The 15,627-nt window shown below is 42.1% G+C and overlaps 1 protein-coding gene across 6 annotated transcripts in view; it reads left to right on the plus strand.

Moving 5' to 3' along the window:
- SNX29 (sorting nexin 29) overlaps window positions 1-15,627 on the plus strand; it is a gene marked incomplete at its 3' end in the record, with an annotated part of 449,820 nt that overhangs the window by 36,287 nt on the left and 397,906 nt on the right. For 5 of the 6 annotated variants that reach the window (XM_079795284.1, XM_079795286.1, XM_079795288.1 and 2 more), the window contains one exon: window positions 7,846-7,970. In XM_079795284.1, coding sequence (XP_079651410.1) covers window positions 7,846-7,970 — 125 coding nt within the window. Of the gene's footprint in view, window positions 1-7,845; window positions 7,971-15,627 lie in introns of those variants that run through there. The other variant, XM_079795287.1, reaches the window with a different exon arrangement.

Here is a 15,627-nt window from a genome sequence, read left to right on the forward strand (position 1 = left end):
ATACCTGTATACTATCTGAGCCAGAGATTGGCTGGAGGTGGAATTTCAAGGACTTGTCTACTCTGGTTTTGTTATAATACCATCAGTGACTTCAAAGATTGATGGCTGGTTACAGTTTTATCTTTACACATTGAAATGATTAACATAAAAATTGTTCACCTCTGTTCCCCCTAAAATCATGTCATGTACTGTATACACATAGCAAAGTGTGGTGTGAGTAAGTAAGAAACAAAGATAGATAAGGACATGACTTTACATTTCAGGAGGCTAGCTTCTGTTGAGGATGCCAGGGGGTTGAGAGGAGTGAGATGGGTCTAGGAGAGCAGCAAGAGGTGGCTGTGCAGTGGAAGTGGTTGTATTGGGGGAAGACACAGGGCTGAGAAGCCTTAGGACTGAGCCTTGATAAGACCTAGTGGTGCTGGATGTGGCCAGAAATCAGGACAAATGTGTGTTGTTTTGAACTTTTTTTTTAAAGCAAGCTTTTGGTGTGGAGGTTTTTTCTCCTAGGCCCGTGGTCGACAAACTGTGGCTTGTGAGCCACATGCGGTTCTTTGGCCCCTTGAGTGTGGCTCTTCCACAAAATACCACGGCCTGGGCGAGTCTATTTTGAAGAAGTGGCGTTAGAAGTTTAAGTTGAAAAAATTTGGCTCTCAAAAGAAATTTCAGTCGTTGTACTGTTGATATTTGGCTCTGTTGACTAATGAATTTTCCGACCACTGTCCTAGGCTATGGACTCCAGTCAAACTTGGAGATATTGGCCAATGACTTAGTGTCACTTTTATGTGTCCTCATTTCCCATTTATTCACTCCTGCATCTAGGACTCTTGCTTTTCTCTATGCTCTTTCCCCTTTGATTTACCAGTAGAACATTCATTTGATTTCTTTTTACATGTCTGTTGGCCGTCCTCTAACCTTTACACTTACAGTATCTTGAAAATTACTGCCTTGCGAATTTTCACTATTATCAAGTTTATTTTTTTGTCTACTTTTTTTTTGGTCTTTTTATTCACTACCATATGTTCTTCTTCCTCCCTTTGGGTAACTGAAGTTAATGATGAGGAATTATTTGTTTTATGCCCCCCTCCCCCATGTTTTTATAGTTTCTTAAAAATGAAATATACATGTATATACACACACACAAGTTTTATTGCCAGTGTTTTATAAAACTTGAATTATGTATATAAATGTTCTGCATCTGTATTATCTCCCTTAGCATTACCCTGTCCAAATCTTTCTAAGTTACAGTTCTAATAATTATTTTTAAAAGGCTGCATTATATTATACAATGCAGATGTACAAACAGTTGCCTATGTAGTAATACTTTGTGTCCAATTTTTACTACTATAGACAATGAAACAATAGATATCCTTGAGCATCTTTTCTTATATTTTGAGGATTTTATTTCTTTAGCTTACATTTCCAGGATGTTGGATTGCTTTGTCAAAGAAAATATGTGTTTATTTTTAGTAGTTGTGGTCAGGTATTTTTCTAAAAATTTCTACCAGGAGTGCAGGAGACTACCCTTTTTCTTTCTAGCTAAGAATAGTTTTGAGTGTTGTTTTGAAGGTTTTTTAGTCTGATGGGTAAAAAGTTGTGGCTCACTGTTATTTTAATTTGCATTTCCTTGATTGCTAATGAATTTCATTATCTTTTAAAAAAAGTTCTTTCCCTCCTTTTAATCCTCACCTGAGGATATTTTTTTCCATTGATTTTTAGAGAGAGTACAAGGAAGTGGGGCTGGAAGGAGGGAGGGAGAGAGAGAGAGAGAGAGAGAGAGAGAGAGAGAGAGAGAAAGAGAGAAAGAGAAAGAAACATCATTGTGACAGAGACTCATCGATTGGTTGCCTCCCACATGCACCCCAATCAGGGGCAGGGATCAGTCCGGCAACCCAGGTACGTGTCCTTGACCAGGAATCGAACCCACTACTCTCTGTTTGACACTCTAACCACTGAGCAATGCTGGCCAGGGCTAGATCTGTAGTTTTAAAAATGATTGTCCTAAATTGCTTTCTTAGTATTGTGGTACTTTCTTGGCCATTAGTAAGGTTGAATATCTTTTCATATGTTTATTGGCCAACTACATTTCCTTCTTTTGTGGTTTGTTAATCTTCCTTAATTTATTTTATTTTTTGAGTTTCTTGTCTTTTTTCTTAACCATTTGTAGAAAGCCCTTCATGTACTATAACTATTAATTCTTTTCCAGTTATACGTGCTGTAAATGTTTTCTCCGTCTGTCATTTATTGTTTTACTATATTTGTAATATCTTTTTATTTGTTTGTTTGTTAATCCTCACCCTAGGATATTTTCAATTGATTTTTAGAGAGAGTGGAAGAGAAGGGGAGAGAGGGGAAGAGAAGGGGAGAGAGGGAGAGAGAGAAACATTGATGTGAGAGACATCGATTGGTTGCGTCCTACACACACCCTGACCAGGGCTGGGGATTGAGCCTGCAACTGATATATGGGCCCTTGTCTGGGAATTGAACCTGAGACCCTTCAGTCTCTGAGCTGACACTCTATCTACTGAGTCATTCTGCCTAAGTCAGGCATCCTCAAACTACGGCCCGCAGGCCACATGTGGGGTTTTTGCCGTTTTGTTTTTTTACTTCAAAATAAGATATGTGCAGTGTGCATGGGAATTTGTTCATAGTTTTTTTTAAACTACAGTCTGGCCCTCCAACGGTCTGAGGGACAGTGAACTGGCCCCCTGTTTAAAAAGTTTGAGGACCCCTGGCCTAGGTCATATTTGTGATATATTTTGCTATGTAGAAATTTAAAAATTTTATGCAATTATTTCTATGAACCTTTAAAAATTTGGTTTTAGAGTATCCTGTCCTGAGATTTTTTTGTATTTTTCTCTATTATTTTAACACTTTATTATTTTTTTGATGCAGATCTGCCTGGAATTTAGTTCTGTCTGTGCTTTGAGATAGAAGTTTACTCTTATTTTCTTTCAGCCCTATAGCTACTGGTGTCAGTGCCACTGATTAAATAGCCCACTCTTGCCCATTAGAATTGAGGTGCTACCATTATTATATATAACATATTTTCATATTTATTTGGATATTTGGGAGTCTCTGTACTGCTCCATCAATTTGTTTATCCTTGTACTAAAGCCACACTGTCAAGGCTTTCTTGTGATTATTGTTGGAATTGTATTAAATTTATACATTAATTTGGGAATAATTGATATTTTAATTTTAATTTTTCCATTCACAAAAGTGGCATTTCTATTTATTTTGATCTTTATACTTTTTTAAGAACATATTATGGTTTTCTTCATATAGGACTTGTATCTTTCATGTTAAAAATATGATTTATTTTAATTTTGTAATATTGTAAATGTAATTCTCCTCTCCCACTTTGTCTACATGAAAATGTCAATTTTTAATGCTATAGTTTTTTGAATTGTAATGTTTTTTATTCATGAGTTAGAAACATTTTTATAACTTTTTATAGATCTGTTATTTTTTATGTATCATTATAATCCAAGCTTTAAAAAATTGCTATTTCAAATTCTCTCTAAACATTTTAAATAGTTGCATGATTTTTCCTCACCATAACTTTTAAACCATAATTCTTCATTCTTTATCTGTAGCTCAAGGTAGCAGTATTTCTGGTTCTTGAGTTGTAGATTCTTTAAAAATATTTGTTTTAGAAAAAAAGTGCTAATTTCAAAAAGGCATAGAGGTAAGAAAGATATCACCAGTAATTCTTTTACCAAGTAGCTCTTAATTTTTTCACATACACCCACAACATTTTGGAGCTAGTTAGAGGTAATGGTTGTACAGCACTTTTTAAATAAATGTTTTTATTGATTTTTAAAGGGAGAGGGAAGCGGGGGGGTGGGGGGGGAAAGAGATGGAGAGAGATGAGAGAGAAACATTCGTCGGTTGCCCTCCGTATGCACCCGGACCAAACCTGAAACCTGGGCATGTGCCCTGACCAGGAATCGAACAAGTGACCTTTCGATGCACAGGAGGATGCTGAACTAGCTGAGCCACACTGGCCAGAGCCTTTCAGAATTTTTTTTAAACTTCTCTCTTTTATTATTTTTTAAATTTTTATTATTATTTTAAAATATATATTTTTATTTATTTCAGAGAGGAAAGGAGAGGGAGAGAGACAGAAACATCGATGAGAGAGAATCATTGATCAGCTACCTTCTGCACACCCCCCACTGGGGATCGAGCCCGCAACCTGGGCATGTGCCCCTGTCTGGAATCGAACCTGGGACCCTTCAGTCTGCAGACCAGTGCTCTATCCACTGAGCCAAACTGGCTAGTGCTGTTGCATTGTTTATCTTAAATATTTGTCTGACTTGTAGACTATAGCCGAGGATTGATTTCTGCCAGTAAAATTCATGGTTTAAAGGGTGTGAACCGTTTTGAAACTTAATTTATATAACATAAATGTAGGGCATGGCCCATTTCAAATGATCATCATGTAACGGCCTTGCTTTAGCAAGGCTAGTTGATAATTGTACTGTCTTAAATCTGAGATGTGGCTAATGCGATTAATTAACTGATTTTCATGGGTCCAAGCGACTCCATTCCAGGTGACATTGGAGCTTCCGCTTGTGGGTAATATAGTCCATTTTCATGCTTATACTTAGTTTTTCCCAAAAGGTTCCAATAAAGCTGTAACGTAGGAAAAGGATTAATTTGAAATATACCCTTCTGTCACAAGATTATTGTGATTCAGTTTGTACAAATGCAGCATTTATTACTGATCCTGTCTGTTCTAAAAAAAAGCACAGATTGCCATAATAAAAAGCACAATATTCTCCGGAATCTCATTACAGACTAATGTGGCAGGCTAAGTAGTCTTGAAATATAGGACAATGCTCAGGAAAACCAGTGCTTGCAGAATTTTATCAGTGAACTAGTTAAGCTTTTGCCGTGTCCAGCTGTGCTGGTGGATACTTTTACATTCAGCAGGAGGACGTTATTTTGTTTTTCGTTTGTTAATTCCTTCACTCCTCATCAAACCTTTACTGAGACCTTGAGGGGAGTTTCTTTTTTTAAACAACTTTATTGAAGTCTAATTCGCATACCATAAAAATCTGCACTTTGTAAGTGTATGATGCAGTGACTTTTTAAAATCGTAAACTTATAGAATTGTGTAACCATCGCCACAATCCAGTTTTAGAACAACATTCTCATTATCCCCAAAGTTCCCTGGTGCCAGTTTATCCTTGATTTCACTCCTAGCCATGGGCAATTACTAATGGACTCAGTTTCTATATATTTACCTTTCCTCAACCTTTCGTGGAATCATGCGATGTGTGCTTCTGACTTCTTTCCCTTAGCATAATATGTTCAAGGTTCATCCATGTTGTGGCATGTGTCAGTACTTTATTCCTTTTATCGCCAATAGTATTCCATTGTATTGATACACTATCTTTTATTTATCCATTCCTCTGGGAAACAGCTGTATGCCCTAAAAACTTAAAGTGATTTCCTTGCTTGGTGCTTTTTGAAAATATTAAAACATTCAGGAACATGTTTGCAAAGAGATGAGGTTGATTAAAGTACCCCACTTAATTAAAAAACATGCCCCAATTCATTAATGTCTGTATAATAAATGCCATGAAGGCAGCCAAGCCCCCACAGTCATGCCAGAGAACGTTCTTGGAAATAGGAGAGCCTAAGATGAGAAGAGAGTGCTCCACAAAGTGGGTGCCCCTTTCATTGTGAGGAATCACCATGTAACTGAATAAAGATGAGAAGAAGCCCTGGCCAGTTTACTCCGTGGTTGGAGCATTGGCCCACGGAAGGGTTGCAGGTTCAATTTCCTAGTCAAGGGCACATACCTTGGTTGTGTTTCGATCTGACCAGTTGGGGCGCATGTGGGAGGCAACCAGTTGATATCTCTCTCTCTCTCTCTCTCTCTCTCTCTCTCTCTCTCTCTCTCTCTCTCTCCTTCCCCCTTCCTCCCTTTCACTCTATCTGAAAATCAATGGGAAAAATATTTTCTAGTGAGGATTAAAAAAAAAGGTGAGAAGAAATGAAAAACCTTAAGATGACATGGTTATAAATCAGCACCTATAGTGTGCTCACCACAAGCTAAAGGACTGTAGATTCATGAGGTTGGACATGTGTGTTCTCCTTGATTCACTAGTCTTAATTGACCTGGATTTGTAACTCAAATCCAGGTCAATTAAGATCTCCCTAGGGGAGAAGTCATTTTGGCACATTTACCACAGTAGTCAGCTTTGATCATTGGCACTAGTAGCCCAGAATGCTGGGGTGGATTAGTGATGTGTGTCACAGGCACAGAATTGAGAGAAAATGTTGGTATTTGCTGAATCTGTGCTAGGGTTTTCTGGTGTAGACAGATGACCTGAGTAAAGGTTGGGTTTATAAGGGAGAGGACTTTTGTCATAGGAATAAAGCATGTTTGTCTTGGTGCTATGGGGTGTAGCAGAAACTAGTTGGGATCAGCATGGGGGTGGGGAGGGCTGAAGTACAGATGGTGCTGCTAATTACGTACTTTATGTATGCTATCTCTTAAATGTCTTTAAGCCTCAGTTTCTTTATGTATAAAATGGAGATAATAATATCTATATCATAATGTTGATGAGAGGAGCTAATGAATCCATGGTATGAAAATATTTTACCACCCACAGAACTATAAACCCTTGGAGTGTTATTATTACAGGTGTGGGGGTAGGTGGAGCAGGAAATGCCTGCAGTTAGGCAAGGTTGGAAAGGATGTGGTGGCCTCAGGGCCTTTGCACTGGGCCCCTCTGCCCAGCCTGCTGCCTCTTGCCATATCCAGGTTTTAACTCCAAGGTTACCTCCATCCAGGCCACATAATTTAAGCTGGTTCCTGCCCTCTCTCCATTTACCACCTCATCCTGTTTTATTTTCTTAAAAGTTCTCATCAACCAAAATGGTTGGGTTAGCCTACTTGTTTATGGGTCTTCCCTGTTAGAACTGTGCAAACGTGGTGAGGCAGAGACCTTGTGTGTCTCACTTGTGTATCATCAGAGCCTAGAATAGTGCCTGGCACAAAGAAGTTCAGGGTTTCTTAATGTTTGTTGCACAAGTGAATGGAAGGGTCTCTGAAGTCCAATTGGGCTGAGGGCCAAGGAGTGCTGGGAGGATTGTTAAGAATAGAGTGTAGTTGCTGTGACCTCATCTCTTTGCAAACATGTTCCTGAATCTTCCATTTCTTTGGTTATTGAGAAATGAATTCAGTTAAATCCACAGTAATTATAACTTTTTTTTTTTGGTAGAAAAGCAAGCAGAGTAATTGTAACTTAATTGAAAATTCCACTAACTCTGAATCTGACTTCAAATGTAACCTTACAACAAAATAAAGAACAAGAATCAGAATTCATATTATTTCTTTATTGTATGTAACAGGCCATGAAATTACACAATGTTTCCAATTTGTCAGGCTGGTGAATCCAATCTCTTAAAAGATAACCGTGTTCCTTAAACTATCTGTGATATGAATTTGAGTTGAAATGTGTAAATTGGATACAATTAACACCCACCCCTCCCCACACCAAATGGCTTTGCTTTTAAATTGGCTTTTTTCTCTCTCCTGCTGCCTGGCACCAATTCCATGTTCCCTTGTTTCTTGTGAATTGTTACTATGCTTCTACCAGTCTAATGATTATGGTTAGACTGTGTGGGCTTCCCTGAGTTATGTGAAATAAACAGACATGGGGAGAGGTGTGTGGGGAGGCCCAAGGCAATTACCTGCCTGTAAATCCAGGTGTCTCATGGGTTCCTTCACACCTGGTGACTTACTGGCTCCCTGGCGATGTGGGGCCACTCTGGTGGTTTCTCTCCCTTCACAGGTGGACTGATGAATCATTGGTTCTCTCATAGGGTGACCTGTCTGTGTGCCCAGTTTGAGGCCGTCCTGCAGCATGGCTTGAAGAGGAGTCGCGGATTAGCACTAACAGCAGCTGCGATCAAACAGGCAGCCGGCTTCTCCAGCAAAACGGAAACAGGTACTGCTCGGCCTGGGTACTGCTCGGCCTGAGGTGGTGGCCCAGAGGATGCTGTCTTTCCTCTCTCTATTTTTATTTAATAGCAAGCAAGGCAGTCACTGTGTGGGACTGATGGGGGGTGGGGTGGGGCAGGGCGGGGTGGTGCAGAAATCACGTGTAAGGAGGTCTGACTTGTCGGTCATGGTGGTGTCTGGCACCTTAATTTAAGTGAAGTCATCCTTGGTGCGGAATCCCTAGAGCCACGTGTTGCAGTCTTTAAGGGCTTGGACGCCTGCAGCGGAAGTGTTTATTTCAGTGTGGTGAGGCAGTTGCTGGGAAATTAATAATCTGTTTTAATATGATGCATGGGGATAGCATGATATTTCATAATTAAATCTGTCTTCAATAACAGCAACAGGGACCACACAGGTCTCTGAGCGTATACGTTCTGCTGCCATCTGTTTTAAAGTTGCCAGAGCATTTCCCAAGCGCCATGCGCCTGTGTGTCTGAATGACAGAGGTAATGCTAATAATAATAACTGCTAACACTTGCAGGTATTTAGTGCCAGCCTGGCACTTTGTCTGTCTTCTGTGTAAATGAACTTGTTCAGTTCTGACAACAGCCCTGTGAGTAGTAGGCACCTTTATTTTCTCCACTGCACAGATGAGGACACTGCGGAGAGTGATTTGCTTTGGGCCTGAACCTTACAGGGGATCCCATCATATAAAAACCATCCCATACTGATGATCCAAACAAGATTTAAAATATTTAGACAGTTACTTGTTAGTTGGTTTCTAGTTGAATTGGTTATGGTTATCTATCCAGTTACAAATGTTGCAGCCGTGCAGTCACCTGGGCATTATTTAAAAGTATTTACTGTTAAATGTGATACCCACCAAGAATGACATAGAACTTTATGAAAACTATGCAATTGTGTGCATGTGTGTTTTAAGTTCCTTTTGACATTGAATATTGTCATTGAATGAATGGGTCAGTGGATTGAAGATGAGGTTAAATTCAACCATTAGAATCACTTTTGGTATCCCAAAACATGACAAAATTATGAATAAAACAAACATACATAAAAAACAACAACACCCCTCCAAACCGTCCTATGTTCCCCCCCCCCCCCCATTTTAAAGAGCATGTTCTTTTAGACTCTGCTTGTGGTGGTTACCCTTAATTCCCAAATCTTTCTTTTCTTTTTAAAAAAAATATATTTTATTGACTTTTTACAGAGAGGAAGGGAGAGGGATAGAGAGTCAGAAACATCGATGAGAGAGAAACATCCATCAGCTGCCTCCTGCACACCTCCCACTGGGGATGTGCCCGCAACCAAGGTACATGCCCTTGACCGGAATCGAACCTGGGACCTTTCAGTCCGCAGGCCGACGCTCTATCCACTGAGCCAAACCAGTTAGGGCCCAAATCTTTCTTGTTGCTGTGATAATATTAGTGTAAAATGTGTCATTTTTGGCTAGTTTTTCTCTTTTCATAGCTAAAAACCACCTCACTGTGTTTGGTGAAGTTGTTGGTGGAAATTCTCGGCCGACATTCCTATTCATCTCACTGGTTGCTCATCTTCAGAAAGTATTGTGGTTCCCGTTGGGCTCAGAGGAAGCTGCAAGAGGGATTCCTGTCACTGTTGATTTTTCTCCTCTGCTCTTGGGTTCCTCCTTTAAAATTAAGTCGTGGAAGTGCGGGGCTGGTTGAGAGAAACGTCAGCATCACCGCTAACTGTCACCTCAGATGTCAGTCCTGTTGTCTCATGTCCAGATGCTTCCCTGGGCCCCTGTATGGGGGTGGCTGAGGGCTCTGGGCTGGTTGAGAAGCTGTTCAGGGACATTGCTTTCCCCACAGTCCCCTCGTTTCCATTGTTCTTGTCTGAGGGGGAGCTACCTTAATGACACTGGCGAGGCTCTGGCTCTGCTTCCATCCAGTCAGGGGCAGCTGCCGGCCATGGCAGAGGCAGCCTTGGCTTCGGAGGCAGACTGTGAGGCTAAGTCTGGAAGGGCCCTGGAACATTCAGAGCTCTAGTTGTTTTCACTTGTAAAGGAGGGTCGTCTCGTCTATCCGGGGGCTTGTCAGGAGGATTCAGTGAGAATCTCATGTGAAGATTGCTTCCATTCATAACCTAATAAATGTTTAACCAATTGCCATCTTTCCTTAGCACTCTTTTACCTTTTAACCTCTGCCTGCATCTCATCCCCCTTAAGGCTCCCTGACCTTTTAGCCATGAAAAATGGCTCTTTCCATTCCATCCAGACCAGAATTCTTGTCTTTTTGTTACTTGGTCCTGATAATCAGAGAGGTCCCAACACATTTGCAAGGCATTTCCAGCACATGTTCTTGCCACTTCCCTGTATTTTAAGCTTGATTTCTGCACCCACATCCCAAAGAGGCGGATGAACGGGTCTCTGGCTCTGTTTTCCTCTGAGGAGGATGTGCTGGGCCGCCTCTTAGACTCTTAGAAGCAGGGAAAGACCAATCTGGGTTAGCGCTTGAGTGGCTGCCAGGGGCTTTTGCTGTCACTGTCGGCAGTGTTAATGAACCATTCACCGGTGCAGAATAGTCCTTGGCTGATGAAAACCTCTTTCCTGCTGTTGAACGTGTGATTAAAAGCCTCACGAGAGAGGGGAGCCGTGGGCTTTCAACTAAGAGCTGGGAAAGATCAGATCAGTGGCTTTTTGAGGCTGTTAAAGCCACTGGAATGACCTTTCAGGCAGAGTGAAGCAAATGAAATCTGGTGGAAATGAGCATCGCTCTGTTCCTTCGCCCCTGCTGGCTGCTGGCTAGGCCCTTTATGTAACTTAGCAGCTTATATCAGACTCTACAGTCAGGCGACAGAGTTGAAATCTCTGCTCAGTGACTTGTCACACGTGAGGTCTCTGGGACCCCCTCCCCCCCAAGCTTTGTTTCCTCATGTGCAAAATGAGGTTAATAACAGACTGCCTTGCAGGTTGTGGTAGGGACCCCCTGAGAAAGTGCCTGCGAAGCCCAGGCCTTGGTACAGAGCTGCTGGAGCTGGTGCTTGATGGGAACTTGGCAATTACTTTCCAGGGTAGATGACGGTGTCCTTATTTCTCAGAGGATGACAATGAGGCTCAAATAAGTTAATAAGCTGCCCAAGTTCCCACAGCTGGTAAATGGCAGAGCTGAGGATTCCAACCCAGGTCAGATTGATGTCAAATTCTTGGCTCTTCCCAGCTGCCCCCTCCTCTGGCATTGGGCCTGATGCCCACTGTTGCTCCTCTGCAGACCACTCTAGCTCAGTTAACTGGGTTGAAAGTGACAGGAGAGAATAAATAAGGGTGAATTAATCCACAAGGCTATTGCATTAGCTCTGTTTACAAATGGGCAACATTACCTTTTGAAGAGAGAAAAGCTGAAAAAAGTAATGACTGACTAAAATGATGTTGTTGAAAATCACAGTACTGTAGATAGTGCTGAGTCTGCCAGAGGTATGACTGCATTTGATCATCTGGGGTTAAGGTGTGTGCGGGACTGAGTTTGGAAACTGGTGCCCTGTACAGTATACGTAAAAAAAAATTTTTTTTTAAAGTTGCCAACATTTAAAAAATATGAGATATTATGTTGAAATATGAATTTCTGACTTTTCTTAAACTTGAAGATCTGTGACTCTGGGCCCACATGTGCTACTGATTTTGATTGGAGCCTGATACTCCTGCCCTCTGTAGGTTGGGCAAAAGTGCTCTAGTTCACCACGGTCTCCATCTCCCCCGATTGCCTTTGACACTTGAGATAAGAGTGTTGGTTGACATTTATTGTTGCACTTTTGTTACTGTTCTCACTGTTCCTATCTAAAATTCAGTAGCTTTTGAGTGTAAACATCTCTCAGATATAAGTCTTTGAAGTCAGTTTCCACAGTTGTTTTTGTCTTCGTTGTCTAGTTTTAAAGTTGCTTTTTGGGAGGGGATTTGTTAATCTCACTTGGCTATAGCCAGAAATCCCTTATTTTATTATTTTTAAAAAAATATATATTTTATTGATTTTTTTACAGAGAGGAAGGGAGAGGAATAGAGAGTTAGAAACATAGATGAGAGAGAAACATCGACCAGCTGCCTCCTGCACACTCCCTACTGGGGATGTGCCCGCAACCAAGGTACATGCCCTTGACCGGAATCGAACCTAGGACCTTTCAGTCCACAGGCCGACGCTCTATCCACTGAGCCAAACCGGTTAGGGCAAGAAATCCCTTATTTTTTGTTTTTGTCTGGATTTTGAATATATTCTTGTCTTTGTAGATGCCTGGTATTTTCGACCAAATACAGATGTTGGGTATGAAGGACTGTAGAGTGATTTTGAAGCTTGAGATGGTGTTATCTTTCTTCAGAGAGGATTTGCTGTTCCTTCTCAGGCAGGTAGAGTAGAGGGAGACCAGTTTAAATCAGTCAAGGATTGGGCCAGTTCACACCTGGGCTTCCGCATTTGTGAGGGCTCCTGTATTTCTGCTTCTGCCTTATTTCTAGGATACAGTTCTTTGGGCTTTTCAGTTGTTTGGAGCTCCCATACAAACTTTCCACACCCTGGGTGGCTTAAAACAACAGGGAGAAATTTATGCTCTCGCAGCTCTGGAGGCCAGGCGTCCAGAGTGTAGGCGTCAGCAGGGTTGGCTCCTCCTGGCTGCTGTGAGACCGCACGTGTTCCCAGCTTCTGGCGGTTGTCAGCAGTCCTTGGCGCCAGCCGTCCCTGGTGTTCTTCGTTTGTAGCTGTATCACTCCAGTGTCTGCCTCTGTCTTCACATGGCCTTTCCTCTGTGTCTGTCCTCTGTGTCCTGCCCTCACCTCAGAAGAACACCAGTCAGATTGCATTTAGTTCGCACCCCACTCCAGTAGGACCTCATTTTAACTAATTACATCTGCTAAGAGTCTTTTTTAAATCAAGTCACATTCTGGGGTTCCAGGTGGACATAAATTTTTTGGGGACACAATGTAGTCCAGTGCACAGCTGCATCCTTGAGGTGATTGCCAGTGCTCTTTCTCCTCACATGCCCGAACCCTAATTTTCCTCTTAGCCCCTGTGGGAATACTGAAAGCTCAGCTTCCCTCTGCGTGTGAGGAGCTCTAGAGGGAAAAGCCTCAAGGGCAAAATAAGGCTCTAAAGGTAGGACTCGTGTCTGTGCACTTCCCTTCCCTCCTAGTCCTTCACTTTTGTTTTAATAAAAAAAAATGTTGTCTGGCTTTTTAAGTTGCTCTGTGTGTGTGTGAGAGAGTTGGTCTAATCCAGGCTAACCTTCCGTAGCTGAAAGATGTGCCACCTCGTGTGTGACCATCTCCAGTTCCTGTTCTACAAATCAGGCACCGCGTTTTCCTTCGGAGAGAAACTGTAGCCTGGGAAAGGGTTTGCAGGCAGTTTCCTTCAGTTTTGTGATGATTTCCATCAGTGCCTGCAGATATCTTCCATTTCCTGGTTTGTTGTCTGCTAGGTGTTTTGTTTTATTGGTTTTTGTTTTTGGCTTAGCATTCAGATTTCTTTCTCTTCCTGACTTGGAGAGTTTTGTCCTAAACATCCCTCACTTACTAAATGTTGGTAAGGCAGACGTGATTATAAGCAGATAGGCCATCAACTCAGCTTTGTCTTGTCGAGTGTTTGGTGGGCCAGGGAAGCAGCGTCCATCCCAAACGGAGATCCCTTGAGCAGATTGCCCAGCTAGTTGGTTGCGAAGGACCCAGAGAAGCTTGGGATGAGGTCACCTTTAGGATTCAAGCCCCAGTAGTGAGAGTCTGCCCTGTCAGCGTGCGAGCTGTTTCCTCATACTTTTGGACGAGTGACTGGATTTGTCCATACAGTGGTTGGTTTGGTGATGGTGAGAGGGGATCTGCATTTTCAGAGTCTGATCCTGCAGTTTGTTTAAACGTCCCCTTCCAGTTAGTGTGAATAATTACAGCAGACACTGGTTGTTCCCCACCCAGCAGTTCTGTCTCTTCTGTCTTGCTCATGGAACTCTGATTTTGTAAAGATGCTGGGTGGCCACGAGCTTCGGATCGGAAGCTAGCCGCAGGGCAGTGAATCTGGGTCAGAGCAGCCCAGCCATCAGAATTATCCTGCCGGTAGTTGGTTTAGGAAAAGGCATGAGACACAGTTCTGACCAAAGAAAAGGAAGAAGTCTGCTGAGGGGCTTCTAAGATGGATTCTTGCTATTTAAACAGACACAAAAGAAGGCTTATTATATGGCCTTGGGTTGTTGCCTGAGACGGTGATGCTTGGAGCTGTGGCAATGATCTTGCCACCTTGCTGGGAACAGATCTGAGGACAAAGCCAGTACAGCAAGGAAGGCAGCCCAGGGAGGTGGGGAGTTCCTGGATCTTTCCTAATGTTACCGAGTTACTGAATTCACCAACTCTGGAGCTGCCCTACTTCTCGACTTAAAGTGATGCAAAATAAAAAATTTCCTAAGGTTTTAAGCCATTTTGAGTTCAGCCTTTTATTTGTATCCCAAAACATCCTAATTTAAACTATAGAGAAAAGTAAGACAACTTAAAAAAAAAAAAGTCAAATGCCCTGGTCCACAGTGGGAGGATAGATGTGATTAGCCTATCAGTCTTGGAAATGACACCTGGATGTTTTCTGCTCTTTCTGATTAATGGGCTGAACACAGATGGGCTTTCTTAGAGTTTGCTGGATACTCATATCGAGCAGCTCCTGTGACCCAGGGGATTTGTTAGACTCTTCATGTTCATTATGCCATTTTATTCCTGAAATGACTCTGCATGGTGAATGATAGTGTCCCTGTTTTACAGATGAAGAAAATAAGGTTCAAAGGAATGAAATATATGCCTTCATGTTTTAGAGCTAATGTGTGGCAGAGCTGGGATTTCTACTCAGGTCTTCATGATTGTGATTCCTAAGCTTCTACTTTTATTTAATAACTAGGGGCCCGGTGCATGAAATTTGTGTACTGGGGGTGGGGGGTCCCTCAGCCCAACCTGCCCCCTCTCACATACTGGGAGCCCTCAGGGGATGTCCTACTGATGGCTTAGGCCTGATCCCCACGGGAAGCGGGCCTAAGCTGCAGTCTGGCCTCCCTTTGTGGGAGGCAACCCGGCTGGTCAGGGGAAGGCACCAGCCCCATCACCCTGCTGCTGCGCAGTCTTTCTTTCCTTCTTTCTTTCTTTCTTTCTTTCCTTCTTTCTTTCTTTCTTTCTTTCTTTCTTTCTTTCTTTCTTTCTTTCTTTCTTTCTTTCTTTCTTCCTTCCTTCCTTCCTTCCTTCCTTCCTTCCTTCCTTTCTTTCTTCCTTTCTTTCTTCCTTCCTTTCTTCCTTTCTTCCTTTCTTTCCTTTCTTTCCTTCTTTCCTTCTTTCTTTCTTTCTTTCTTTCTTTCTTTCTTTCTTTCTTTCTTTCTTTCTTTCTTTCTTTCTTTCTTTCTTTCTTTCTTTCCCTTCCTTCCTCCCTTCCTCCCTTCCTTCCTTCCTTCCTTCCTTCCTTCCTTCCTTCCTTCCTTCCTTCCTTCCTTCCTTCCTTTCTTCCTCGCATAAGGATATCTTTCCATTGACTTTTAGAGAATGTGGAAGAGAAAGGGAAAGACAGAGAGAAACATCAAAGTGAGAGGAATACTTTGATTGGTTGCCTCCTGCATGAGCCCTGATCTGGGCCCTGGCCAGGGAGGAGCCTGCAACCTAGGTACATGCTCTTGATCAGAATCGAACCCAGACCCTG

This window comes from Cnephaeus nilssonii, assembly GCF_951640355.1.
Source record: "Cnephaeus nilssonii genome assembly, chromosome: 2".
Taxonomy (NCBI): Eukaryota; Metazoa; Chordata; class Mammalia; order Chiroptera; family Vespertilionidae; genus Cnephaeus; species Cnephaeus nilssonii.